Source organism: Petaurus breviceps, unplaced genomic scaffold, assembly GCF_028583685.1.
Source record: "Petaurus breviceps papuanus isolate PSGF00001 unplaced genomic scaffold, PetGlider_PUasm1.0 356, whole genome shotgun sequence".
Taxonomy (NCBI): Eukaryota; Metazoa; Chordata; class Mammalia; order Diprotodontia; family Petauridae; genus Petaurus; species Petaurus breviceps.
The window spans coordinates 520001-546074 of record NW_027186290.1 but is presented as its reverse complement, the minus strand read 5'-3'; the positions used below and the strand labels follow the sequence as shown (position 1 = coordinate 546074).

General features: G+C 50.5%; 1 protein-coding gene across 2 annotated transcripts; it reads right to left on the bottom strand.

Moving 5' to 3' along the window:
- Positions 1-436: 436 nt before the first annotated feature.
- UBXN2A (UBX domain protein 2A) lies at positions 437-26054 on the bottom strand. 2 transcript variants are annotated; one of them, XR_011170086.1, is made up of 8 exons: positions 25660-26054; positions 11136-11190; positions 9844-9979; positions 8762-8868; positions 7046-7183; positions 6609-6767; positions 2059-2303; positions 437-1730 (listed from the first exon to the last, which is right to left on the bottom strand). XR_011170086.1 is itself a non-coding variant. In XM_069097335.1 (7 exons), the coding sequence occupies exons 2-7, from the start codon at positions 11174-11176 to the stop codon at positions 2111-2113; spliced, it is 774 nt and encodes a 257-aa protein (XP_068953436.1). In that variant the 5' UTR covers positions 11177-11190; positions 25660-26053; the 3' UTR covers positions 437-2110. The 2 variants fall into 2 exon arrangements, 1 of the variants encoding a protein (XP_068953436.1); XM_069097335.1 differs by having other exon boundaries at positions 437-2303; positions 25660-26053.
- Positions 26055-26074: the final 20 nt, after the last annotated feature.

Sequence of the window (26074 nt, the reverse complement as noted above, 5' to 3'; positions counted from 1 at the left end):
TACTATTTTCTAGGACCTGTCCTCCTGAAGGCCACTTCCTGGCCCCACTCCCATCTTTTATCCATTCCCTTCTCAAATCTAAAGTGGTTGGTGAGTGCTCTATGCGTCCTCATCTATCCCTGTACACATGTCACCCTTTTCCCTTCTTCAAAGAAATTATTCTTCCCCTTTGGGTCTTTTCAATCCCATTCTTGGCATTTCTTCTCCCTCCTGGGCTTACTCCCCTGGAGCATTACTCCAAGGGGCCCGACCTCTCCTCTCCCTGAACCCTCTGCAATGTGCTGCCCCCAAATTCCCATCACCCGTCGGACTGTGCCTGGCAGTCCTGGTCTGTCACGGTCTCCAAGGGGAGGCTGTCGGTTTCCCCATGTTCCCCCAGGAGCCAGCTAGACCTGGAATCCAGGTCCTTTTTCTGTCCCAGTGTTGACAGAGGCACTTTATGTTTTTTCTAAGTTTATTTAAAACACCAAGTTGCCATATTGAATGAATTGCCAGGGACGGGGGGAAGCTGTGGCTGCATATGTCACTGTGTTCTCAGAAACACACACAGATTGTTTCCAATGAAGGTTTTACAAACCATCCCATACTTAATGGAACAAGCCCTCCCCCTTTGCAATGAACTGCCGTCCTAAATGCTTTAAGGCACTGAAGTCAGCTCCTCGCCACTGGCCATCAGACTGGTGGCAGCACCGATCCACAATGAAGGGCCGGGTGGCTCAGCCTGTGGGATGCGGTCACTGCACCCCCTGCAGGGTCTGCGGCCCCACCCGCTGCATGTCCACTGAGCTGCTGCCGGGGAGCCCTGCCCCTGGTGTGTGGAAGCTCCGTCAGGATCATCCTTTAGAAAAGCTGTCCAAGAGTGCCATTTGGTAACTCTCGGGGCAGAGAGGGGTGATCCGAGTCGCTGAAAGATTCCCAAACGATGCATGTCAGGAGCAGTCCCCACAGTTCCCAAAGGACCACTTCCACCCAAGAGGCCACTTGAGATTCTGGTGACGCCCACCACGGGGCGCACCTCTTCCTCCTTCTGAGGGAGCAGCTGCCAATGCCAGGGGTAGAAGATGCTGGGCAGGGCAGCGGGCAACTGCGAGGGCTGCGTATTTAGTGAAAATGCCAATCTCCAATGGAGTGGCCTCCTCCACATCCCTGAGGAAAGCAAACGTCAGCAGAGGCTGCTAAGCCTCCCTCCCCCTTCTGAGGGATCTGGGACAGGCGTGTTTGGTGGCTGGCTGTTACCGCTGTTTCCACTTGCTTCGCCTTCTAAGCAGTGGCTATCCTAGAATGTTGAGAGCAATGCATGGCCCTCATGATGGTTTCTGGGAGATGGATTTCCTTTCCCCAGGTCTTGGGGTTTATTTGCAACACGTTCCTGGGATCCAAGTACAAGTCTTGACCACAGACATGCAGAAGACAAGGACGCAGATGCCTCCAGGAGGGATGCTTGAATTTGCCCTCCCATTTATGCAGAGGCCGAGATGTGGGGCTCCCTACACATGAAAAAGGGGCCCCTCACTCTAGACTATTTATCTGTGCTTAACTCCTCCTCCTTAGTCTGATTTCATCCCTCCCACTCAGTATCACCACAAAAAGAACACAAGGACCTCAGGGAGCTGGGCAGCAGCATCACTTAGAACTCCAGACAGAAGCAGGCAGAGGGACAGATCCCCATGAGCCCTTCAATGAGGTACCAGAGGGAGACCCCTGTGAGCCAGGCCAGCTGTGGTCAGCCCCTGGGAGAGGAAGAGGTCCAGGTCAGGAGAGGGTGACGCATCTACAATTTCTGAAAAATATCATTTGTAGAATAAACCAGATCCAAGAACCACATTGGTCACAGCAACATCCCACTGCTCCTGAGGATGCCAGGGCAGCTGGCACTTGGCTGCCATCCTGTGACCTGCCAACATGCCCAGAAGGCAGCTGGCTCATGCCTGAGTTTCCTTTGAAGGAGGCAGTAGCATCTGCCCCAGAGGTCAGTGCAGAAGAAGGCCCCAACCCCTGGGCAGCACCTTGTGGTTTTTTTGCTCCATCTCCCACTCACTGGCCCCCCCCCCCCCGTACCTCCAAGCTCTTCCTCTGGGGGCCACTCAAGGCAGACTATCCAGTGTCAGAGCTAGGACAGGCCCTGGAGAGTGGCCTGTGTGGTCTGGCGTCTCTGGATGACCACAGCGTTCCGCAGGTCTGCCTCCTCCAGTGTGAGGGCGTCATCCAGCAGCTTGAGGGCAGGAAGAGCAGTGACCAGGGTGAAGGGCCGACTCCTCTGGGAGCCTTCATATTTCCTGATGAAGTCTCGCACGTGGCTTACCCTGGTGAGTGAGAATTAACAAGTGCTCGGAAGACTTGTCCGCTCCCAGCACCACGGTATACCAGGTCCCATCCTTCCCCCCCCAGGCTGCCCCTCTCTGACAGGGCCCCTGGCTAGGGCGAGCTCAGCTTCCCTCTTTCTCCTCAAACCTCTTCTGCATCTTACCCCTCTTGAGGACAAAGGATCCCCTTCCCTCCTCATTCCTCCCTCTTGGAATCCTGGTCTGCCTTCAAGGCTCAGTTCAGGCACTACCTACTCCACAAAATCTGTCCTGATGTTCCCCCTCCCCCAGTTAACCTTTCTCACCTTGTATTCACTCAACCCCATGCAACTTAAACCCCTGCCTTAATAGAATGAAAGCTCCCTGAGGGCAGGGAAGATTTCATTTTGGTATCTGTACCTAAGATACTCAGCACAGTGCTCGGCACACAGTAGGTGCTAAGTAAATGGGGAACTGAGTTGAAACTGCTTCCCTACTCGGTTTAAAAGGTGTTTGGTGATTCTGAATTTGATAAGCACCACTAAAGAAGCATGTCTGTTTGTACAGGAGGAACAGAAATAGATTGTATCTGAAATCACAGACCTCCATCACGGCTTCTCAAAAACACCCAAACCAAATCCCAAGCCTCCTTTCCAAAGCTGCTTGCCTGCTTCTTCCTGAACTCCTCTCTGTTCTTCTCTGGGCCTTAGCCAGCATGCCTGGCTGGCTTCCTTCGATTTTTTTCCTTTCACTTAAAGGGTCGCTCTCTCCCTGTCTCCCCCCAATTCCTCCTGAGGGAGCAGCTGCCAACACCAGGGACAGCAGATGCTGGGCAGGGCAGTGAGCAACTGTGGGGGCTGCCACAAGACCAAACTTCCTCATAACCATGGGTATAGCCTGATGAGGCAAAGCTGTCATGGGCCTATTGTCCCCCCGGCCCTCCGCCACGTGGCTGCCTCCTTTTCTGTAACCCCCCTGCACTAATCTGAGTGGTGTTAGAGGCAGTCAGGTGGTCAGTGGACTCAGGCCTCAGACACTGACCCACTGGGTACCCCAGAGCTTGTCACTTCAGGGCTGCCCACCTTGAATTTCTGGGGATGTTGTGAGGGCCAAATGAAAAACTGCGAAGTGTGTGAGAACCTTAAAATGCTAAGGATGAGCCACTGCTGGGATGCTGCTGATGACAGGCATTACTGAGCTTTTCCCTTACCCCTGGTGGTCTGGAGCACTGCATCAGATGTGACAACCTGGGTGCCTTCCTTTGAACACTACCTGTTCGGTGCCTTTGGCCACTTCTGCTTTGGATCATGAGGCTCCTTATGGACCCTGGATATCAGACCTTTACTCTAGCCATTTTGCAAAGATCTCCCAAGCCAGTTTCCCTGATTTTATGTGATTTGGTTTTGTTTGTGTGGAAGCTTGTCCACTTTCTCTCTGGTGGCCCTCTCTAACCCTGCTTTGGTCAAGGACTCTTGTCCACAGTGGAAAAGTACATGTCCTTCTTTACCTTCTGCTCTAGCTTGTGGACAGTGTGACCTCTCCTCTGGGTCATGTGGCCATTTGAGCCGACTGAGTTGTATGGTGGGAGTTCTTGTTTGAACCACAATTTCTGCCAACTGGTCTTCCCTGTGGGCTGGGTAATGGTGTGTGTTTTGTCTCCATGAGTTGGGGATTACACAGGTCTCCAACTAGGCAATGAGGTTAATCTGTTTCTGTAGAATGTGCATCAAGATTGTTCCATGGACCCGTATTCCTGTCTTTTAACCAATGGTTACTACCTTGTAGTAGTAGTTTGAGATTGTGCCCTGTGAGACCCTTTTCCTTCCTGCTTTTTTTCTAATTTTTTTTTAAAGCAATTGGGGTTAAGTAACTTGCCCAAGGTTACACAGCCAGTTATTTTGTGTGGGTGCTAAGTATCTGAGGTCAGAACTGATCCTGGGTCCTCCCGACTCTGGGGCCAGCGCTCTTACTCACTGCGCCACCTGGCCGCCCCTTCCTTCTTGCTTTTTTCCTTATTTCCCTGGAGTTTTTTGACTAGGTAATTTCTCCGTTACTGTTACAGCTTTTTCTATTTCTAGAAAGTAATCCTTTAGTTGTGTGTGACACTGAATGCATACGTCAATTTAGGTCCTGTCATTTTTACTGCCTCTAACTACTTAGATCAGTCTTTATCGCTATAAATCGTGTTTTCAACTTGTATTATATGCTTCCTGTATGTTTTAGGAGGTGAACTCCCAGATATTTTATGCACTCTCTAGTTTTCTGAATGGATTTCTCTTTCTATCTCTTCTTCCTGGGTTCAGGCTTATTTTACATCCTGTTTTTTGCTGAAATTGTTTCAAGTGCTTTTAGCTGAATTTGTGTATTCTCTAAATTTTTTTCTCTTGTCTTATTGCTACACCCAGCATGTTTAAAGATGGATAAAAGGTAGAGCAGTGATAGTCACTTTACCCCTGGTCTTAACTGGAAAGGCTTCTACTGCTGGCTTGTGGTTTTAGACACTGACCCACCCAAAGAAATATCTTCTTCCTAGAGAAGGGTGCTGTGTCTTCTACCCATTCATTAATTCTTGGCCAGCTAGGTGTTAGGTATAGACAATCTATCTATCATATTAAGGAAAAGTCATTTTGCTGTTATAGAAGGATGTATGGCATTTGTCAAAAGCTTTGTATCTAACGATATCATCATGTGATTTTGATTTTATTAATTTAGTCCATTATGTTTGTAGGGTCTCTCAGAGGGCAGACAGCTGACATGGCTGCTGTGGAAACAGCAGAATGTCACTTGTATTTTCTTGATTCTGGACGGGGAGCAGTGGGGCCTCTCTAGAGCTTGGCCTTCTGTAACGGTAATGAGGATGTGAAGATCTTCCCTGCTCCTTGTACTGGCAATCAAACAGGTACTTAGCGCCTTGTTTCAGTCCATGATTGTATCAAGTATTAAGATCCCACAGTGGGAGGAAGTTGCTGATATAACAGGAAAGGGTGGAGCAGGGGGGAGCTAATACCACACATAAGGAAAAGCCCAAGCTAGAGGGCCAGAATTGCTGAGAGAGAGAGAACTGCTAGGATCCTGAGAACTGGTATGAAGCGAGAGCAGTACTTGTGGTGGCAGAACTGAGAACTGAGAAGAGAGAAGAACTGAGCAAAACTGAGAAGGGAGCTTTTGTGGTGGCAGAGTCAAGAAGGAGAAAACTTGTGGTATCCCAGTTCTCTGTTTGTCTGCTCTAATGTTGGTTTGTGATATTCTGTACAGAAGTCCTGGGACCTCACTGGAAGCCCTGAAAGAGGATTCTCTGGTTGGATGTGTACGGAAGCCCTGGAGGAGGGTTTTGGAGGTCCTGGGATTTCCTGATGATTTGTGCTGACCTCTTGGACCTTGTTTGTGGGTCTGTGTTGATTTCTATGTTGATGATTTGTGTTGAATTCTCGGAACTTGTTGGTGGGTCTGAGTTGATCTCACAGGCAGACAGAGAATGGATGATGGTGCCGGCAATGTGCATGAATATTATTGTGGCTCTGTCAAGCTTTGTCTTCCCATAAACAGGAACTGTGAAGGACGTGAGGTGGACTGGACACTGTGAGCTTCCATATGGAATGGGAACTGGACAAGGAGCTGGGAGCTGCCTGCCTTTGAACCCAGGTGACAGTTGGAGCTGAGACCAAGAGGAACCATGGAAGCTGAGAGCCAGCCTCGAGGCAAGACGAAAGAATCTCTTCTTGGGTACCTGATGCTGACTGAGATTATGATTTACTGTGACCTAGGGGTGGAGAACTTTGACCTTTGTACTTTGTGTCCATTAAGAAGACAAGCCTCCTTAAGGATGACTGAATTAAGGACTTACTAAATGATTGAGTTACTAAATGACTGTACTTTGTTTAAAACTATGTGGCCATTTTAGTGATAAGTTGTTATGTCATAACATTGCGGATGCTGTACTTTGATTTCTGTGAATGTTTTGCCTTTATTTACTGCTGAATAAATAGAGTTCACTATACTATGTAATCGGAACCTGGAAGCTGTTCACAGCAGCTGCTGTGCTTGGCTTTATACCTTCCTTCCTTAGAATAATGAATGCATGCATGAGGGGTGTGTGTGTGTGTTGGAACCTGGGGAATGTGGTGTGAACACACACCACAGGAAGGTGGGATGGAGCCTGGGGGGAAGGTCACACTCCAAATTCTGGTGAGAAGCTAAGATCTCACAGAGCAGCAGCTTCCTGGTCACAGTGTGAAGGGTTCTATTCTTTTTTTTGGGCAGAGTTAAATAAATGAGTGTCCACAGTCCCAGGCTCTGCCCCACCCTGCCCAGTCCCAGAAGACACACCTGTGAGACACATTGAATCTCTGCACGAGCCTCTTCCCATCAGCTAGCCAGATCTGGATGCTGGTGATGGGTTCCAAGGGATTCAAGGGGACAGAGATGAGAGTCTTTGGGATGCCAGAGTCCCCGCTGCTGACCTTGGAGACTATTCTTGGGGTAGCACTATGGGAGAAGAGGAGATAGGGTGAGCCCCAGAACTCTGCACACCATGCCCCGGGGACTGCCAGCACCCAACCTGGAGTGAGTGGCCTCAGCACCTACAATGCACTGACCCTGCCTGCCATGGTGTAAAGCCAGCCAGGGATTTCATTTTGGGCACAAGGCATGGCCGTCTGTGGAGGGCAGGGCAGGAGAGCTTCAAAGTTTAACACAGAATATGCGGGTCGCCCTGGGCCACCGCCCTGGGGCACGGCTTGGGCTCGGCTCGACACCCCACCTACCTGCCCAGGCGGTGGCCCAGCCCGGAGAAGGGCTGGAAGGTGGGCTTCTTGGACAGGTACACCTCCTTCTTCTTATCCTCCACCTTCACGTCCACCTCCTCCTTGTCAAACATCCCTTGCAGCTCCGAAGGCAGCTCCCTTGGGAAGAACAGAGCCCAGGAAAATGCCAAGAGTTAAAAGCAGGCCTGTCAGCGCTACCTGGGCCTTCCAGGGGCCCTTGGGGGCAGGGGATGCTGAGCCCCAGGAGGAGGTGCCAGGGCTGGGCTTTCAGTGAAACAAGAGGCTCGATGGTGTTGAGTACAGGGGGAGGGGGAAGGCCTGGAGGACCGGGGAGCCAGAGCAGTGGGCACTGGGGAGCAAGCCTGGAAGCAGAGCCCCGGAAAGGGGGCGAGGGATGAGGGTCTGCACCAGGGAGAGGAGAGGCTCTGGGTGAAGGGGAGCCCACGGAGGCCCCCAGGATGGAGCTGACGAGGTTCTGCTTGGCCTTCAGACCCTCGGCACCCGCCTTCTCCTCTCCTGCCTGTCTCCTTGAACTTCACTCCGATCCAGTGACCCCGGCCTCCTGACTGCGCTAGATCCCACAGGAAGGTTTCCTCAGCCCCTCTCGGGTGCGGGGTCTTCCCTCTGCTCACTGTCTCCTGTCTATCCAATCTAGATCAGGTGTACAGTCACTGGCACGACTGTAAGCTCCTGGAGGGCTGGCCCCGTCTCCCTCGTTCTTGGCACAGTGCGTGCCTCTGCCTATGAGGCCTGAGTTCCTCATCCAGCAGCCTCAGACACTCCCCAGCTGTGCCACCTTGCCGCTGTCTGCCTTGGTTTCCTTGTCTGTAAAACGGGGATAACGTCAGCCCCTTCCTCACGTGGTTGTCATGAGGATTGAGTGGGAGGTGCCGGATGAAAAGCATGGGGTGTGGTACCTGGCCCACAGCAGCTACCACACGGCACTGGCCATCATTTACTATCATTGTATGAGTTAGTCCTTGTGAGGCGCTCGGAGAGCCTGGGAGTGCCATGGAAACGGGACAGGTGGAGGGCTAATGCCTGAGCCTCACTGGATCTCCCATCTAGGGCTGGAAGGGCCTTAGAGTCTCACACCCTCCCTTTGCAGATTAGGAAACTGAGGCAGGCAGTGGTGAAATGGCTTGCCCAGGGTCACGCAATAAGGAAGGGTCTGAGGCTGGATTTGAACTCGGGACTCCTTGACTCCAGGCCCATCGCTAAAGGCAGTGGCATTGTGGAGCTCCCTGGCTGCCTCAGGAAGGAGAGAAATCCCCCTTCAGCTGGGATCCTCGAGGAGACTGAGGCTCTGTTCTCACAGCCTGACAGCCCTCCCAGCATCCAGCGAAAGGCGCCCATCACTCCCTCCTTCAGTCACCAGGTGTGTGCAAGGCCAATGCCGATGCTGTTCTGGCTCCCCTTCTCAGAGGCCTGGCTGGCAGCCCGGCTGGCTCCCGGGCCCCTCGGAGATCTCTCCTGTGAGACGCGGCCAGAAGCCGGCCCCTGCCCTTCTCTGGGCCTCCGCTGCAGAGGCTGCCCCACAAACCCATAGGGTGTTTGGCTCCCAGAGGCCACGATGCTCCCTGGGTCTGTACCCTTTGCAATCTTGGCAGAGTCCCTTCCTTCCCTCCACCCCGAGGTCACTAACACCTCCTGATGCCCAGTGACCAGCTCTCTGGACACGTCCACCAAAGCAGACAGTTCACCCTGGTCACTCACCCCTTCCTGATGGCGTTCAGGAACTGCTGGCTGGCCCCGTCCTGGTAACTGTGGAACTCATCATTCACGGTGAACCCATTCTTCCAGAGAGCAATGCTCACGTCGGCCTGCAAAAGGCCCATGAGGGAAACAGAGGCAGTTGGTGGGTCCCACCCCAGGCTGTCGCCCCCCCCCAAGGACGCGCTCAGGAGGAGGGCCTGAGGAACCAGCAGGGTGCTCCCCAGGTGCCCAGGACACTCTGCTGGAGGCCTCTGGGAGGCACCCTTAGTCTCGGCATCACTGTGGCACCCCCAGGACAAGGTCCTTTCCCAGGAAGCACCAAGCACTACCCACCCCTATCCCCATGGGCTCTTGGCCTGGCCCCGGGCTCCTCCCTCAGCAACAGGAGGGAGTTTGGTGACTCACTGACGATGTCCTGGGCTGGGGATGAGACCTTCTGGGCAAAAGCTGGGGAACCCCTCGGCAGCAACACAGAGTGATTCATGCCTGGGCCAGCTGCCCACACACCTGACTGCTGGTAGCCCTCCTTCCCCCTCCTCTCCTGCCCTAGGCAGGCCTTTTCACCCTGGACCTTGAGCCTCAATGTGCCCGCCGGGGCTGGGAAGAACGGGCCTGATCCCTCTGCCAGGGCACCTGCTCTCTCAAATACAGGACATGCTTCTAGCATGTGAATCTCCTCTTCTCCAGGACAAACATTCCAACCCATCTAGCCTCACGCAGCCTGGCCTGACTATTGGGCTGCCCTCCCCAGGACACGCTGCCACTTCCTAAGCATGGCACGCAGAAGTGATGGGAGATGATGAGGCCAGAGGGCGAAGGGATCCCCAGCTTCCTTCTGTGAAGGAGGCCCTGGGCCCCGCTGCCTAGGCCCGGCTGTCCAGGCCCCGCTGCCTGGGCCCCGCTCTCCGGGCCCCACTGCCCGGGCTGGCTGTCCGGGCCCCGCTGCCCGGGCTGGCTGCCAGCCTCCACACCATTAGGTTTCTCTGCCACATCTCTCCCATCTGCTCTTATGAAGCTGAATCTCCCTGGCCAGACGTGGGACCCCGGTCTGGCCAAAGGGCAGCACCGACCACCAGACCCACCTGTCTCCTCTCAGCCGAGGGCGAGCCCTCGGGGCCGACTTGCTGAGCCTCTTCCCAGAGGCTGTCAAAGAACAGCTCGCAGCCCTTGGCCTGGACGCCATGGGGCCTCTGGTCCTCAGCTCCAGAATCACAAGCCCTAGGGGAGGACGGAAGGAACTGAGCCCTGGAGCTGTGCACACCCACAAGCCCTGATCCTCTGCTCAGGCTCTGAGGCCTCAGAAGACCCTCGGAAGCCACCCAGGAGGCCTGACTGGGTCCCCGTCCGAGGGAGACGGTGGCCTCACTGCCTGCCTGAGGAGGTTCCCCCAGCGCTCAAGCAGCTCCCCTTCTGGCTCCCCCGACACGGAGGAACGCCGAAGGCGGCACACAAAGCTCTGGCTAACTTCTGCAGGGATGGAGGGCACCTCTGTACCAGGCAGGCAGCCCCCAGGCCTGTGATTTCACGGATGAGAGGGGCTGCAGAGGGGGCTCTGGGCCAGGCGCCTAAGGCCCCCCGGAGCGGCTGCTTCTGGCTGGTGCTGTGTGACCGCTGTGGGGGGGTGCCAGATGACTAGTGTCATGTGTGAAAGAAAAGTAAACGTGCTGCACGATGACCCTGATGCATAAGGGAGGGGGGGCGCTGTGGGCACAGGCCATGCAATGTCCACATAGCCACACAGAGGCCCTGACTTCTGTCCTGGCCTGGGGCCAGCTGGAAGGCAGAGCAAGGTTCACTGCCGTCATTGTTTTTAATGAAAGATCCCCCAGAGACAGCAGATAGAGGGCTAGGACTGGAGGCAGGAAGAGTCGAGTTCAAATCCGGCCTTAGACACCTCCTAGCTACATGACCCTGGGCAAGTCACTTCCCTTCTGTCTGACTCAGTTTCCTCAACTGTAAAATGGGGATCTAACAGCACATTTCCCAGGTTTGCTGTAAGGATCAAACAATGTAATTGTAAAAAGTGCTAGCAGAGTCTGGCACATTGTGTGGATTACACTAATACTTATTGCTTTCCCTTCCCTCTTCCCCCACGAGCCCAAAAGACTTTGAAATGTCTGTATAACTGTTAGAATTTGAGTCAGGGATCTCAGAGGTTACAGAATCTAAAAAGGGGGACACTGAGGCAGGCAGAAACAAGCTGTTCCCCTCAGACCCCTGCTGCCAGGCCTCCTCCTTCCAGGAGGCTGATGACTCCTGGGACTGAGATGTTGGCGCCACACCAGCCTGAACGACACGGGAGCCGGCACTGTGTCTGAGGGGCCGGGGGAGGGGAGCCCTGAGCCTGGGGCAGGGCCGGGCCTTCTTCACTCACCAGTCTTCTTGGACGCTTTCCAGCTTTTCCACCTCTTTCATCCCGCTGGTCGCAGCTGTAAAGTTAAAAGGGAAGCTAGGGGTCACATCACAAGCAGCAGCAGTGTTCCCCTTCCCAGCCCAGTCATTTGGGCCACCAAAAGCCATGTGGTTCACTCCCCAGCGGAGAAGTGGCCAGAGGTTTTCAAAGGAAGATTTGAGAAGTGTTCACGATCACAAACACCAAGGGAAGTGCCCAGCAAAGCCACACCCTGCAAACTGGCAAAGACCGAGCACCTGTGGGTGATGGGGAAGTGGAGAGAGGCACACGGATACGTTGTTGGTGGGGCAGTGACATGGTGCCACCATTCTGGGATAATGCAAAGAAATCACCTGAAATGCCAGAGACTGCATTACTCAGGGGTTCATGCCATGATGAGAAATTCCCTTTACACACCAACATATTTACAGCAGCGATTTTTGTAATGGTGAAGAACTAGGCAGATGCTGACTGAAATCAAGAATGAGCCAACAAGCTGTGGTGTGTGAATGTGATGGTGCAGGACTGTGCTGTCGGAGGTGATGAGTGTGATGGTGCAGGACTGCGCTGTCAGAGGTGATGGGTGTGATGGACACAGAGAAACCCCAAGAGGACTGTATGAACAGATGCAGAGGGAAATCAGCTGAGCCAAGAAGACGACACGATGTCAAGGGAAAGAAAATCCAAGCTGGATGCTCCAAGCTTGCTGAGAGCGAGCCTGGCTTGGCCCTCCATGTATTTTCAATGCATCGATTAGTTTTGCAATTTTTTTCTCTTTTTCTTTAACATATTGTTTATTCTATGGGCTGGCTCTTGGGGAGGAGGAGAGGAGAATACTGGGGAAAACCAGGAGGACCTGAGAAAGAAGAGCCACCAGTAAAGACATATTTTTTACAAAGTGCGGCCACATTCGTCCCCCTCGCAAAGCAGCGGGGAGGGGAATGGTGGAGAACACTGGACAGACAGACCTGTCAGACTTGCTGACGGCAGCTTAGTTTTGCTGAACTGCCTTCCCCTGCCCCTTTCTTTTTTTGCTACAAATGACAGGTCATGGGGGATGGGAGGGATAAAACTGGTAATAAAAAATGAAATAAAAGCTGTCAATAAGAACTTCAAAATGATAAAAACTTTTTTTCTTTTAAAAAGGGCTGTCCCAGAACACCAGATGGCCCAGGAGCCAGCTGTCTGCACCCACCCCCACCTTTGACCTTTCCTATCTCACTCAACAGTCAAAAGCATTTATTAAGAGCCTACCATGTATCGCCCCTCCCTGGCAGTAACCCAAGCCTCTATCCCCAGACCTTCCCAATCCTGAAATCACAATCCAGCCAGCTCTGGTCTGGTCCCCAAGAAGGGAGCAATGCCACTTGTGAAGGCTCCCTTCTCCTTCGGGAGCCCTCCCCTTAATCCCCTGCCATACGCTGTTTCCCCCAGTTAGAAAGTGTGCGCCCAGCTTTGTGTTTGTATCCCCAGCCAGTATAAAGGGCTATGTGCAGATCCCATGCTAAATGATAACAGGAAAGGCAGACTGCCTCTGCCTATCTGGGCGGTCCTCAGCGCTCCAAGGAGACAGATAAATCATGGCACCTCCTTCATGGGATGCATAGAGACGAGAGGAGTTCTCAAAAGAACTGCAAACCATCTACACAGGAGAGATTGTCCAACACACCCATAATAAGTGAAACACTAACGAAAGTAACTCTTGAGGTTTTACCTCGAACGGACAAGAGACAGGACCAATCACTACTGGAGGTGGGTGGGAGGAAGGGCACCCCTCGTCCACAGTGCATGCTTGGCCAACGTCCCTCCTCTGCTGCCTGCAGGCGTGCTGGGCCCTGTTTTCATCTTCTTCATCCCCTGGAGCCATCCTGGGCTCTGGAGAGGGACCTTCTGCCTCATACTGTTCCAAGGAACTGTGGCTAGGCCATCAGCCACAGACATTGTCATCCACTGCCCCCCTCCCCCCAAGGGAAGCCTCTTGAGAGCAGGAAAAGCCTTGTTTCCCCAGAGCTGAGCACAGTGAAGACATGCTTAAGGGAGAGGAATCTGGGAAGATGGTGGTGCAGGTCAGAGAATTCCGAGCTCTGCAGATCTCCCCACAAATGAGATAAAATGGTGCCTCAAGGTGAATGCAGAGAGAAAGAAATAAACAAGAGCAAAGGCAGAACAGGAGAAGATCTGAAGAAAAATGCCAGGCCAAGGTTTGCTCCTTGTGAAGCATAAACACCTCCAGGCTAGGTCCTGGGGCAGCTGAAACAACAAGCCACAAACCCTGGGATCAGCTGGATTGGGAGGCTTCCTTGGGACCACAGGGACTTTCATCCCTGAGACAGTGAGGGGCATTGGGCATCTGAGCTGGGAAAGATTGAGGGAACATCTGCTGACAAGGAACACCAGATCCAGCTGTGCTGCAGAGACCCCAGGGGATGAGAAGGAGCCAGCACAAGCCCAGTGAGGGCAGAAGCAGTGGGGCAGGGACGTCACTGGCTATGAGCACACAGGAGGCTGGAGGTCTTGGTTTGGGTTCCAGGCCAGAGGGGAGAACTGAAGGAGGATCTGAGGCCAGAGGCACCATCCTTCATACCCCAGGGTCTACAGGTGATTGTGAAAACTGAACTATTACTCAAAAAATACCCAGCCAAAGAGAAAGAATCCAACTATAGAGAGTTACTATGGGAATAGAGAAGACCAGGGTTTGTCTTCAGAGGAGCAAACTGAAACAAAGAAACCTTCTACCCCAAAGAGTAACATCAAATGGTCACCTGCCCCAAAAGAATCTGTAGAAGAACTTTAAAAGAATCTTGATACAATAATACAAGAAATAAATAAAGTTGTCTGGAGCATTAGAACAAGAGGGGAAAGTGGAAATAGAAAAAAAAATCCACAGATCACCACCTGAAAGAGATCCTACAAGGAAAACCCACAGGAATGTCATAGTTAGATTCTGAAATCCCCAGCTCCAGGAGAAAATACTACAAGCAAGAAGAAAAAAGCAACTTAAATATGGCAGAGCTACAATTAGAATCACACAAGACCTAACAGATCTTGGAACACTATATATCGAAGAGTGAAAGAGCCAGGGTTCTGGACAAAAACATCATGCCTGACCAACAAAGCTAAGTATAATCTTGAATGAAAAAAAAAATGGACATTTGATGAACTGTCAGATTTTCAGGATTTTGTTAAAAACAAACCAAAACAAAACCAAAACAACCTGAACTTAATAGGAGATTTGACATACAAGTGCCAAGAGAGATATAAGGTACACACCAAAGACTAAATATAAGGGACTCAGTAAGTACAGAATGTTTCTCTTTCGTGAGTGTAAAATGTAAAACCTATGTCTAAGATTGTTATTAGCAATTGGGTAGTTCATAAGAAAGGGTGGGGCTAGACCTGAGCATGATATGACTTTAAAAAGTAAAACTGTTTAGGACAAGGTAAAAAGAGTAATTGTCTGATATAAATGAGGTGTGAGAGGAAGAACTAACAGAGGAATTAGATGGGGGGAGGACTGGCAGCTCTGGAAAGCTCCTTTCATCAGGAATGGGTTAACGAGAACAATACATATACTTGTAGAACAGCATAAAGGTCCTCTAAATTCAGACAGAAATAAAATGCTAAGTGGGGAGAGGATGAGGGAGGGATCTTTAGAGTGGAGGGTAAGGGAATAGGTCAAAAGGGGGTATAGATGGGTATTTAGATGAATGGGAATGGGAGGATAAGAGAGGTATCCTTGGAGGGGCAGAAAGGTTAAGGAGGGCAAGGCAGCAGGTAGAAGTAAAGTAGAAGAGGCAGGAGAGATATGATATAAGAGATATGTACAAACATAAAATAAAGATCAGGAGTAGAATTTGTTATGGAAAAAGGAGCAGGAGTGATCATCATGACCTTGGACAGAATTAAGGCTAAAATAGATTTAATCAAAAGAGAAAAATAGTGAAGCCATACTATGTGTCAGTTATATTCATCAACATTGTTTTGGACTGTTTATAAAACAAGTAGACAGTGTAAGGTGGGAATACTGCTGTGGAACAATGAGTTGGTGGACTTGGAAAAATATGGAAAGACTTGTACTTATGAAGGAAGAGGTTCGCCACCCTCACAGAAACAGAGGCTATAGTATAGTACGGGCTTACCTAGGTGCATATGAATGGATGTGTCCACATAGGAGTATGATCATAGATATATGTATATGCATGTGCATATGTATAAATGTACATATATAAGTATATGCATGTGTAAGTGTATACAGGTACGTGTATGAATATGTATATCTTTGCCTGTATACGAATATGTGTGTCCATGTATGTATGTAAATATATCTGTGCCTAATTGTAGCCTTCTGTGTGAAGAAGGGGGAAAAGAACAAAGTAAAAGTGCATAGCAGAGAACAAAAGAAAACTTACAAGGAAGCAAAGCGAAGCTGGACAGCTCCCAACATAAGGCATAGTATTTATCATACAGGCTTTCTTGAATGGAAATTTCTTGCCGTCTATATTGAATCCTCTCACGTTCTGCTGTGCACATGGAAATGCTTCCCCCACCTTTCTTATTTTGTATTATTTTAGTTTTAAAATTTAAGTTTTTTTCCTTATTTTGTATTTAAGTTTTAAATAAAAAAAATTACAAAAAAAGACATGCTTCATCACTCATTTACTCGTCGATTCCATATACACAGCCAAATATTTGTTTCAGCACGTTTTGTAGTAGGCAAGAACTAGAAAGAATGTAGGTCCATGAGAATAAAGGAATATTTCTGAGCCATACAAAAAGAACATGAAGAATTCAGAGTCAGGAAGACAATAAGCAAAGTAAACAAAGAGGAAAAAAATGCTAAAACTGGACTCTGGAGGAGAGTGAATTAAGAAATGAAAGAAAGGTTCACAGAGTACTTCACAAATATTATCTCATTACCTTGGGAGCTAGATGCTATTGTTATCCCCATTTTCCAGACGACAAACTGAGGGTGAAAGGTTTAATGACTTGCCCAGCATCACACAGCCAGTGAACATCTGGGCTGGCATTTGAACTCCAATCTTTCTGGCTCTAAGTCGAGGCTCTAGCCACTCCTTAACATTACTGCATTTATTCACGGTCTACGATATGCCAGGCATTGGGTCTACAAATACTAAGGCAGGATGGATCCTTCCTTCTTGACATAATTTCCTGCTTTCCCTCCTTCTCCCAGAACTCAGAATGGGAGGTGATGAACTCCCCCAAGAGAGAAGGGGGTAGGAGCACCAGGAAAGCTCCATTCCTAGGTAGAAGCTGGAAGGCCTATGCGGCATGGGCTGGGTTTGGATAGGGCAGAAGGACTGTGGATAGTGAACACAGAATACACCACCACACAGAGCTGACTCGTTTTTTTTTCCCTTTAAAAATCTTCGTTATAAGGGTTGGCTCCCTGGGAAGGGGAAGGAAGGGATATGTTAAGAAATAAGGGTGAGGTGAAGACAAAGATTAAGAAAATTAGATGAAATTGAGCCAATAATGGCACTGCCCTTGAAGGGCTGGGGGGAGGATCAGGTGGCATAATAGCTTGAAAGCCTATAGCAGGTCAGCTGCTAGAAGTGCTGCTGCTGGGCGGTGGGGGTTGGGGCAGCTAAGGGAAGGAGAGTGGCTGCAGCAGAATGGAATGGAGGGGCCCAGCACAAGGCCTCTGGGGACAAGGCGGAGGAGGGGCAGGAGGGGAGCTGTCCCAACAAGAAAATACAGCAGTCTAAAAGGATGAGATCCCAGGAGAGGCTGGGTACAGAGCAACAACAGCAGGTACCTTCAGAACCTTATGAAATATAACTCCAGCCTCAGGGAGGCTACAGGTTCTTACTGGCAGGGGTCAAGTTCCCATCTCTGGCCACCACTTAGAGAGACCAGGCGCTGTCAGCAGCCCCAGTGCTGAACCTTGCTGTCCATGGTACTGCTCCAGCTCACATAAACACTGGGCAACCAGACTACAGTATTGATTCCTGAATAGAAGCCACACCCTAACCAGGGGAAGAAGAGAGGGAGAGGGAGAGGTAGGGAGAAAGAGAGAGCAAGCACACTTTGGAAAAAAGTCCATCTAGTTATAAATTGAAAAGTTATTCTACATTATCACAGAATTAAAGCCTTTGATGTATTTAAGAGAAATTATTCATGCTCAAGGACTGTGGGGGGCTAAGCTCAGAGAGCCCCACTGCTGGCAGGTGTTTTCAAGTCACACACCTTACAGGCGAGCACCTCTTCATCACTCAATAAGTTTGTTTTTATTTTTTTTGGAGGGGGGAAGGCAAGGCAATTGGGGTTAAGTGACTTGCCCAAGGTCACACAGCTAGTAAGTGTGTCAAGTGTCTGAGGCCAGATTTGAACTCAGGATCTCCTGACTCCTCTATTCACTGTGCCACCTAGATGCACCCATCCAATAAATCTTATTGCAGTAACCTTGTGTTCCCAAGTGTATGGTTTTTACAGGGAAAAGACAACTTGGTAAAAATGAAGTGTCCTGGACTTCTCATTTACAGAACTGCAGTTTGAGGCCTTGATCTAAAAGTGAGACCTTGACCCACATAAGAATGAATCCCTCTGCAGGAAACCCTCCAAATGCCAGAGAGCTTGAAATGCCACCATGAGGAGAGGCAGAAGGGTGCCTTAAAAGTCTAGTGGGTGGTGGTGGGGGAGAATAACTTGGTCAGGTTGTACTTGAGGGAAGTTGCTTTGGGCTGTGCAGAGGACAGCAGGCCTCAGAGGGGAGAGCTCAGTCCTCATCTTCCTGATGTGACCATGACCGAGGGAGCAGGAGCACAGAGCCCTCATCTCCTCAGGCCTCTCTTTGGGCAGCCTGGATGACTAGGGCATTGGTGGCTGCCACATCACACCCTGTGCTCCCGCTGAGCCCACAATCTTCTTCAGATCAGTGGGCCCTCCCTCAAGGTCACCTTCACATTAATTCCCACTAAAATTCATCCATTAGAGTTAGTCCAGTGTTCTTCTCTGTCAAGATGATTTTGACCATTCCGTGTCCTCTGCAGCTCAGCTAAGTGTGTCATCTAGGCTGTAATACAGGTCACTGAAAAATACTTGAAATCATCTGGGGTCAGGCACAGATTCCTGGAGCCCTCCACTAAAGACCTTCCATTTTTGTTGTTTTTCAGTTTTTTCAGCTATGCCCAGCTCTTTGTGACCCATTTGGGGTTTTCTTGGCAGAGATACTGCAGTGGTCTGCCATTTCCTTCTCCAGATGAAGAAACTGAGGCAAACAGGAAGAGCCCAGGGTCACATAGTTACTAACTGTCTGAGGCTGGATTTGAACTCAGGTTTTCCTGAATGCACTGGTACCTTCCACTGCACAAAGTGATTTTTCCTAAAGTGAAGGTCTGACTATGTCACCCTTCTGCTTGATAAACTCCAGTGGCTCCCTATGGCCTCCAGGATCAAATACAAAATGTTCTGCTTGGCATTCAAAGCCTTTCATGACTTCCTTTCATTCTTCTTACACCATACTCCTCACTCCAGACCCTTCACTGTTCCTGGACTTCAGGCTCTTCCTTGAACAACAGCCTCCATCTCTTGGCTCTGGGCATTTGCTATGGCTGCCCATATGCCTGCAATGCTCTCCCTCTTCATCTCTGCCTGCTGGTTTCCCTGGCTCCCTTTAAGAGCAACTAAAATCCCACCTTCTATAAGAAGCCTTTTTTTTTTTTAAAAGCAATTGGGGTTAAGTAACTTGCTCAAGGTTACACGGCCAGTTATTTCTGGGGGTGGTGCTAAGTATCTGAACCCGGATTTGATCCCCAGGTCATCCCGACTCTGGGGCCGGTGCTCTTACTCGCTGAGCCACCTGGCCACCCTTAAGCAATTGGGGTTAAGTAACTTGCTCAAGGTTACACGGCCAGGTGTTTCTGGGTGGAGGCTAAGTGTCTGAGCCCGGATTCGATCCCCAGGTCATCCCGACACTGGAGCTGGTGCTCTTACTCGCTGTGTTACCTGGCCACCCACCCCAAGAAGCCTTTTCTGATCCCTCTCCTTCTGTTGATTATTTTCTGTTGGTTGGTTGTTCTTTGTGCTTAAAGAGGACAAAAATGACATGACTCTGTTGGGGTCAAGGTCCAGTGTGCCTACCTGTGGCTGATCAGACCAATATGGGCTTAGAAGGCTCTGCCACAGGTTGGCACAAATAGTCCATGGGAACTTTGGAGAGGAAATAGCTCTAAATGTTCACATCTTGTATTTCCTTTGAGCTATTGAGATTCTGCTTTGCTCATAGAGCACTGAGCCTTCTTTAATGAGGGCACACCATGCTGGGTGCTCTATGCCAGTGGCTCCTACATCATGTAATCAGTTCCAAAGTTCTTCAGAGAGACCTTGAGAATGTCCTTGCATTGCTTTTCTGACCTCTATGTGAGTGCCTGTCTGGGATGAATTCTCCATAAAATAGTTGTTTAGGTAAATGCATATTTGGCATTCCAACCACATGGCCAGCCTACTGGAGTTGTGTTCTCTGCAGTAGAGATTGAATTCTTGGCAGCATCTGGTCCCTTCTCCTGCCAGGTGATCTTCAGAATCTTCCTAAGATGATTCAAATGGAAGTGATTCCATTTCCTAGCATGGTGCTGCTGGCAGACTGTCCAGGTTTTACAGGCACACAATGCTGAGGTCAGTACCACGGCTATAGACCTTTGGTCTCGTAGTCAGTCTAATCCCTCTTCTCTCCCACACTTTCCTTCAGAGCCCCCCACACACTGAGCTTGCTCTGCTCTCATTATCAATGTGCCCATCCCTGGAAAGTTCACTGCTAAGGTAAGTGAACTTATCCACAACCCTCAGAACTTCTCCATTTGCTGTAAGCCACATATGGCTGGTGTGGTGCTGGCTGACGGAGCACCTCGGTTTTCTTGGTGTTAACTGTCAGGCCAAAATGAGCCCAAACAGCAGAGAAGGGATCCATGCTTTGTTGCATCTCAACTTCAGAGGCTGCACTGCAGTCATCTGTGAACAAAATGCCGCACACCAACTTCTCTCTCCACTTTGGTCTTGGCTTGTAGCCTTTCCAAGTTAAATAATTTATCATCAGTGCAGTAGCTCACCTTGAAGCCATGTTCATCCTCAGTGAAGGCATCTGACAACATTGTTGAAATCATCATCCTAAAAAGTACAGGAGCAAGCACACAGCCTGGTTTCACTCCCCTGGTGACTGAGAAAATGTGAGAGCATCATTCATCACACAGAACTCAGGCAAGCATGCTGCTTTGAAAGTGAAGCACAGTACTGATTTACTTCTCCAGGCAACTACATTTCGGCACAACTTTCCACAAGCCCTCATGACTGATGGTATCCAAGGCCTTGGTCAGATCAATGAATGTTGTGGACAGACCTCTGTTCTGCTCCTGGCATTTCTCTCGGAGTTGTCAGGTAGAAAACACCATATTGACTATTCCCTGGCCCTTCCTGGAGCCACATTGGCTGTCAGGGAGATGACCACCTTCTAGGTGAAGATCAGCCCATTAAGGAGGACTCTGGCAAGAATCTCGCCAGCAATGACTAAGAGAGAAACCCTCCCTGTGATGGTCACAGGACAATCTATTTCTTTTACCTTTACATAGGTGAACAATGGAGGTGTCCTTGAACTCTCCTGGGGTGGGAGGAAGGTAACCTCCTCTTGTAATACAACTCAGAAGATTTCAGGCAGCTTTTGAATGAGCACTGGACCCCCTGCCTTATACATCTCAGCTGGAATAGAATCAGCACCAGGCGCTTTGCCACATGAGAGGAGCCTAATGGCATTCAAAACCTCTTCTTTGTTTGGAACCTCAGCTAGGGAGGGACTGACTTCAACTTGAGGCAAATGGTCAGTGGTTTCAGCATTGATCAATGATAGTCTGCTGAGAACACGATGAAAATGCCCAGTCCACCTCTCTAAGATCATATCCTTATCACTAATCAATGTGGCTCCAGCAGCACTGAGTAGTTGAGATGCACCATAGGTCTTTGACCCACAAATAGCCTTCATGGTATCATAAAAGTCTTTGGATTGTTACTATCAGCATAAAACTGAATTTTAATCTTCCTCCTCACTCAGGCAGGAATCCTTCATCTCTCCAAGTTTTGTTTTTACTTACTTTTGATGGAATTAGATGCTGCCTTCTTAGAGATGGATGAACTAGCCTGCTGGTAAACCCTGTGGAGTTCTCGTTTTTATTGAGCAGCTTCTGAATTTTCCCATCATTTTCATCAAATCGGTCTTGGGGTTTGCGAGTGCTCTGACATGGATGAGCAGACGTAATGCTGTGCACCCAGTCTCTGAAAGCTGCCCACCCCTCTTCTGCTCCTCCATTGACAACTGTGTGTTGGCTCAGCTTTTCCTCCAAGTGAGTAGAACAAACTGTTCCTGCTCAGAGAAGCCCTCTGGTCTGCTGACATTAATTCTTCTGGTCATTTTGCCTTGGGGCCACTATCTTTACTGAATGCAAATGTTTAGCTTAGAGAGGATAAGTCTATGATCAGTCCAGTACTCTGCACCACACAATGCCTTCCTCACTCTCACATCCTATTTGTCTCCTCCTTACAATCACATAGTTTATTAAATGGCAATGTTTGCTGCAAGGATGTATCCACAAAGTTTTATTGAGTTTGGTTAAACAGAAGACAGTGTTGGTGATGAGAAGGCCATGAGATGCACACGTCTTCAGTCGTAAGTGACTGTTGCTGTCTCCAACTCCATTCCTCCCTAGGATGCCAAGTCTGGTCGTCTGAGCCCACTCTTGCGTTAAAGTCACCCAGAATTCGAAGCTTGTCCTCTTTTGGCACATTGATGACGTGGACCTCCAGGTCTTCATGACATTTCTCTTTGGCCTCATCAGGGTCCTTCATGATAGGACTTCATGACAGGCACTGATGACGGTGACATGGCGTTTTCCTGCAAGGGGCACTCGAATTGTCATGAGCCTGTGGTTCACTCCTTTTGGGAGGCATGGAAGCTTGCTGATTAGATTAGTTTGGATCACAAAACCTACACCAGCTTCACAGTGCTCCCCTTCACTGTGGCTACTCCAGAAAACCGTGCATCCAGCTCCGACCTCAGTAAGCTGGCCTTCCTTGGCCAGCCAGCTTCAGTCAGGGCTGCTATTTGGATGCAATACCTGCTGAGCTCTCTCACAAGAGTTGCTCATCTTTAAGGCCTGCTGGATTTCTGTGTTGTCTATAAGTGTGTGCGCGTTCAATGTGCTCATGGTGAATGGCATCATCTTTGCTGAAATTTTTGTACAATTTTTTGTGTTTCGACCACAGGGTGAGCACCTGCCATGGGGAAGCAAGTCAGGGTTAGGCTTGGTGAAGCAGACAATTTTTAGAGTATCTTTTCCAGCCCCTTCCTCATGCCAGAGGGAAGCAGTGTGGTCCTTGAAAAGGGCTGCTCAGATACCCAGGGGCTGCCGAATCCCACTGCTGCACCCAGTGAGAAGATGACCCTGTGGCCTGGGTGGCCCATATGCAGGGCTGTGACCACAGATCCCAGAGTATCCACACTTGCCACATGATTACTTCCCTGTCTCCACAGGACTTTGAGATATGTAAAAATGGTGTGGGTGATGTTTTTCAATTTAACCGTAAACCGCATTTAAGTGAGACAGACTAGCTTGAAATCGTTGATCTCTCTCTTCTTGAGTCACTGAAGTCCAGAGGCTGGATAAGAGTCAGGACAACCTGAGATGGCTCTGGGACACAATGTCTGACCAAGGTCAAAGAGCTCCAAAGCTCCTGCTTCAGCTGCCTTTATGGCCGATGGAATGGACTGTTCTCATCCACCTGTCCCACCAGGGGAATCTTCACATGCTTGGGGTAGACGCTCCCCTAACTCACCAATGGGTTTGAGGCCTGTCACTTACCCTCAGCCTGGTTCAGCCAGTCTGCTGAGGAGATAGTTGACTGGGGTGTGGCTGCTGCACAGGCTACAGCTTCTTGGAACTACAGGTGAGAGTGGGTGAATCAGGTGGATGCCAGAGGTGGGAAGCAGCTCTCACGCCAGAGGGGCAGGTCTCTCCAAACACCCCTGGACCCAGTTATTCCTTTTATATGGCTAGACTGTTGTCTGCTTGCTGGCTTATCTCGGCCCTTAGACTGTGAACTCTCTGACAGACTGTCTTTCTCTCTTTTTGTGTCCTTAGCACTTAGCGCATGTAGTGTTTGGCCATCCCAAGCACTCATCTAGCTGTGTTATCTGTGGTCTAGCCCATACCTCCCCCCTCCCCCGAAGGGCATGAGAGACTTAATGACAATAATCATAGTTAGCATTCATCTAAGCTTTAAGGCTTATAGAGAGTCTAACAAATATTCATTCCATTTAATCTAGTGAAAAGCTGTGATGAAATTTAGGTAAGGTACTAATAAATGCTCACATTTAAAGAAATTAGACAGTGGAACACAGAGCAACAGCTGACAAAGAACCCTGAACCAAAATAGACAATTTCAGTCCCGTGAAATTAGAAAGTTTGACACAAACAAAATCAATGCACCTCAGATAGATGAGATGGAAATGAACATTTGGGGAAAAAAACTTTGAAAATACCTGTAAGAAGGGCCCAATGTCAAAGATACATATGGATGAATACCAAATATAAAAAATAACATAAATACAAATATGCTAGACATATAAAATAAACGTAACATAAAACAGAAATATAAGATGTCCAATGTACACACACAAACACATGTGTACACATACACATGCATAGACACACGTGGTCATATGTGCATGCATACATGAGAGCACACACATGTATATGTCCAAGAGCCGTCCCCAATGGATAAGGGGTCAACACTTCTTAGAAGACCTGTCAGCTTATTAATCACCACCAGAAGAGGAATCAGGGAAGTGGACATGAGTATAACAGGGAGAAGCTCCCTAAGACCCAGCAAATGCTCAGAAGGGACAGAAGCTGCAGCACAAAGACTGTTGGTCGGCGGAGTGACCACAGTGATCCACATGCTCCCTCCCCCCGACCTTCAGACTCATACGACAGACAGAGAGATGTTTGACACACAGATCATTGCCTGCAGTCAGTGAGGGAAGGGCTTCGAGGTCTGAGTTCTAGAAAACATGTGGCTCACAGAGGAGCATGGGCTGAGGCAGCAGGTAAGGTCTGGGGGGCTGAGCTGAGCCAGCTGCCCTGATGATGACCCCAGCAAGGGAAAGAGCACCCAAAACTGCCTCATCCAAGGTTCCAGAAAGGAGACCAAGCATCTTTTCCCTTCCAGGCCGAGATGGAGAACTGCAGGGGTGAGATGCTGAATGGAGGCTGAGGGACCTCTCTTTTGTCTTGTAGTCATTGTTTTAAGGGAAGCCTTTTCGGGCAAGGAATGTATTTGAAAATTATGGTGACAGAAAAACCAAACCAGCAATAAACTCATTTCAAAACCCTCATGTTTCTCTGATTCCCCCATGCCCCAAAATGGCAAAGATAAGAAAGGGTGTTAATGGGGGAGGGGTGCAGGCAGCCAGGCCCACGAGTGCCCTAAACACCCCCAGTCCCTTGGAGTAACCCTATGACTTCCACTCACCCCCATTCCATGCTGCGGTGGCCTCCGGGGGGCTCCAAAACACAGTGCCTAGAACTGACCATGCTGCTCCAGGGGCCCCATCCTACAGCGGGCAGGACCTCTGTCTGGTCTCATGTCTCTTCCTTGCGTGTTCCTGGCTGGGGATCTTGTCCATGCCCTACCCCCACAATCATCTCCTCTCCTCAGAGACTTCCTCTGACCCCGTGGTTACTTTTCTAGCTTCCAGGGCCTGCCTCCACCTCCCCACTGCCCACAGGCTGGCGGTTCACCACTCGATTTCCCTGCCTCCACTGTCTCCTCAGTTCCTGGAGCTGTGGCTCCCCATGGCCTGGGGTTAGCTGAGCTCCACACTTCTCAGCCCTCTCCCAGCTGGCTCCTTTCGGGTCCATTATCCACACCGTACCCAAGCTCCCAGCCAGAGCGGGGGTACAGGTGAGGGAGGGCGAGCACAGCGGGGCAGGAAGCCTGGGCGAGGAAGTGGGGGACCCTGAGGTAGGGGGAATGCCTAGACCTTGCTGGTGAGCTCAGAAGGGTTAGGAGAGGTCCCAGGAGGCAACCTGAGGAGCTCCTCCCCCAACTCCTGACTCAGGTCACACAAAGCGACTGCGGTTAGCCGGGCTGGGTCTGTGCCTGTCCACCCACCCAGTGAACCCCAGAGAGCAGCCCCCTCCTCATCCCAGATCCTCCCCGTCCCCAACTCCTGGCTCGGGTCACATCCAGTGTCAGCCAGCTGTGCACCGACCCCTCCCTTCCCCTCTGCACCCCCCTCCTGACCCCAGTCCCTCGATCCTCCCCCCCCTCCTCCCCCGTTGGGTCACATAGAGACCGCCGCGTTCTGCTGGGCTGGGTCTGTGCCTGCCCACGCACCCAGTGAACCCGGGAAAGCAGCCCCCTCCCCATCCTGGGGCCCAGCACCAACCCTTCCCCTCCCCCCAGGAACCTCCTCCTCCTCCTCCCACGTCCCCTCTCTCACCTGTTTTGAGGTCGCGCGCGTCTGCACCTCCGGGCCTCCCACCTAACTCTCCAACTTGATCCCTCGGACCTGAGTCTTCCTCCTCTTCCTCTGGGTTCCGGGCTGGACGTGCACGAGCGTGCGCAGCCCCGGCGGCGGGAGCGAGCGCCGGGCCAGGCCCCCCGAGGGGGAGGGTCGGAGGCTGGGGACCCCCAGGGGAGCCGGGGGCGGGGTGGACCCCCCGCTGGGTTCCAGCCTCCAGGTTCTGGCCCGGCCTGCCGGCGGACTCTGCAGGCGCAGACGGAGGAAGACCGGCCTGGGGTGACCTTCGGGGCCGTAGGCTCAGGCCAGTCTGGGCTTGGCTTCCTGCTCTGGGCAGGGCCAGACCCGGAGAAGAGCCCGGAGGAGGGAGGCGGAGCCCGTGAAACTGACAGAC

Excerpts from the sequence above, each read along its gene's own strand:
- UBXN2A (XM_069097335.1), bottom strand. The coding sequence starts at position 11,176 with ATGAAAGAGGTGGAAAAGCTGGAAAGCGTCCAAGAAGACTG. Across the intron at positions 8,869-9,843 it reads CCTCGGCTGAGAGGAGACAG|GCCGACGTGAGCATTGCTCT; the intron begins GTGGGTCTGGTG and ends GGCCTTTTGCAG. Across the intron at positions 7,184-8,761 it reads CTGAACGCCATCAGGAAGGG|GGAGCTGCCTTCGGAGCTGC; the intron begins GTGAGTGACCAG and ends GTTCTTCCCAAG.